Below are 2191 nucleotides of genomic sequence, written 5' to 3'. Positions count from 1 at the left end.
TACACTGGCTGCTGCTGCGGGGCCTGGCGGCTGCAGTAGGCCCACAGCAGCGTGCTGCAGCACGCACACCCCACACTTCCTGCTGCTGCTGCAGCAGCAGCAGCAGCGAAGCGCACAAGCGGCAGCAGCAGATGCAACGGCTGCAGCAGCACTTGCTGCTCGAACTGACTGTATCGTTGCTGCAAAATGACTCAGCCACGCAGAAGCGCAAGCAGCAGCAGCAGCAGCAACAGCAGCAGCAGCAGCAGCAGACTTTGACACTGTGTTGACAAAAATATGGTGCAGAATCGCCCAAGAGCCCAAAATCCACTGCGTCCTGGTCCATCGCTTTCCCGTTTTCTCTGCTGCTACTGCTGCTGCTTCTTCTGCTGCTGCTGCTGCTGCCTTTTGCTGCTCCTCTAATTCCTCCATTACCGAGGCAACAGCAGCAGCAGCAGGCTTTTCTTCTTTGGAGTCCTCCTTAGCTGCCTTCGGCACGACTTTTATTCCTGCGTGGCGCTGCCCAAGTTGCTGCTGCAGCTGCTGCTGCTGCGCCGAGCCTTGCTGTTGCGGTGACTGCTGCTGCTGCTGCTGCTGTCCTTGCTGCTGCTGCTGCTTCGTATTAGCCTGGCCTGCTGCTGTACGCGGCGCTGCAGCAGCTGCTGTGGGGGCAGGTAAGGCAGCATGCTGAGGGTCGCGGGTGAATTGCTGTGCTGCTGCTGCTTGCTGCTGCTGCTGCTGCTGCTGCTGCTGCTGCTGCTTATTTGGCGCCGCTGCTTTTCCCAGGGAAAGCTGCTGCTGCATTCCTGCCCCTTCTCTGCTCCCCGATGGTGTCCCTGTTGCTGATGCTGCTACTGCTGCTGCTGCTGCTGTTCGGGGTGTTTGCTCCGGACTTGGCGGTTTGCTGCCTCTCGGCGTGGCTACTGCAGCCAGAAGACGTTCCCGCTCCCGCAGGATAGCTTCAGCTGCAGCGCAAACCCTAAACCCTAAACCCTAAATCCTAAACCCTGGACACCAAACTCTGAACCCTAGTGCTCAAGTCGTAAGGATAAGGGCCAGCTGCAGAGCCCTGTGGCCGTGCTGGGCTTGAGCCGGGGGGAAGATAATTCAGCAAGAAAGTTAGGGTTTAGGGTTTAGGGTTTATATGCTTGAATTAAGAGTTTAGGGTTAAGGGTTTGCGGCCTTACGCTTTAGGGATTAGGGTTTAGGGTGCGGGGGGGACTTTCTTTTTGGCCTGGAATGCAGGGTTTAGAAGCTTCACGCAGGGTTTGGGGAGTCTAAATCAGGGTTTGGGGTTTAGGGTTTAGGGTTTACCTATTTCGGCGGTGTTTTCTTCAGGGTTTGCGTAAACATCTTTCACCAAAGCAGTTTTTCTTGCATCTCTCTGGTATTTTGCTGCTGCCTGCTCGTGCAGCAAGTGCAGCAGCAGCCCCAGAGCCACGGCCAGCAGCAGCAGCAGCAGCGGGAAAAAAGCAGCAAACGCTAGCTGCGTGCGAGCAGCAGAGGTCCAGCTGCTGCGCTGCAGCGGCAGCAACAGCAGCAGCAAGCACATGGAGACGCAGCAGGCTTATAGCAGCAAGACGAAAACCCACTGAACCCTAAACCCTAAACCCTAAACCCTATTACCTAAACCCTTAAAGCAAAAGCGCGTTTCATTAAGCAAGTAGAGAGTCAGGGCGGCAGGCCCAGCATGCGGAGGAACTACACCCTAAACCCTAAAATCCAAACCCTAAACCCGAAACCCCAAACCCTGAACCCTAAATCCCAAATCCCAAACCCTAAACCCTAAACAGTAAACCCTTGGACCTAGGCCCCATAACCCGAATCCTAGATTCTAAACCCTAAACCCTAGAGGGGAGAAAACAAATAAAACTGGATTTGAAAACTGCAGCAGAGGAAGCAGCAAAAGGCACTCACGCGGTCCATACACTCCAGCATTTGCTGCAGCGGGAAGCCCATCGAAAAAACCCCCAAAACAGCCCAAGGCCCTGAAGGGGTCCCCCGCAGCAAAGGACTGCAGCAGCAGCAGCAGCAGCAGCAGAAGCGCAGGTAGCAGCAGCAGCAATAGAGGAAGCAGCAGCACAGCATGCAGCAACGACATGACAGGGCGCCACAGTGGGGCTGGCGAAATTCTCAGTCAAATCCTAAACCCTAAACCCTAAACCCTAAACCCTAAATTCCTAATCCTAAATCCTGAACCCTATGTTCCCTG

At 55.2% G+C, this 2191-nt stretch overlaps 1 protein-coding gene across 1 annotated transcript; it reads right to left on the bottom strand.

Moving 5' to 3' along the window:
• Positions 1–253: 253 nt before the first annotated feature.
• Positions 254–1938, bottom strand: ETH_00041765 (uncharacterized protein; the record flags this gene model as incomplete). Its single annotated transcript, XM_013379982.1, has 3 exons — positions 254–944; positions 1294–1498; positions 1897–1938. Coding segments are annotated over 3 exons (938 nt in total), but the record flags the coding sequence as incomplete, so codon positions are not given.
• Between the last annotated feature and the right edge of the window lie 253 nt (positions 1939–2191).

The sequence above is a fragment of the Eimeria tenella genome, genomic scaffold (genome assembly GCF_000499545.2).
Source record: "Eimeria tenella Houghton genomic scaffold, Eth_scaff4276, whole genome shotgun sequence".
Taxonomy (NCBI): domain Eukaryota; phylum Apicomplexa; class Conoidasida; order Eucoccidiorida; family Eimeriidae; genus Eimeria; species Eimeria tenella.
This window is presented reverse-complemented; position numbering and strand designations above follow the sequence as displayed.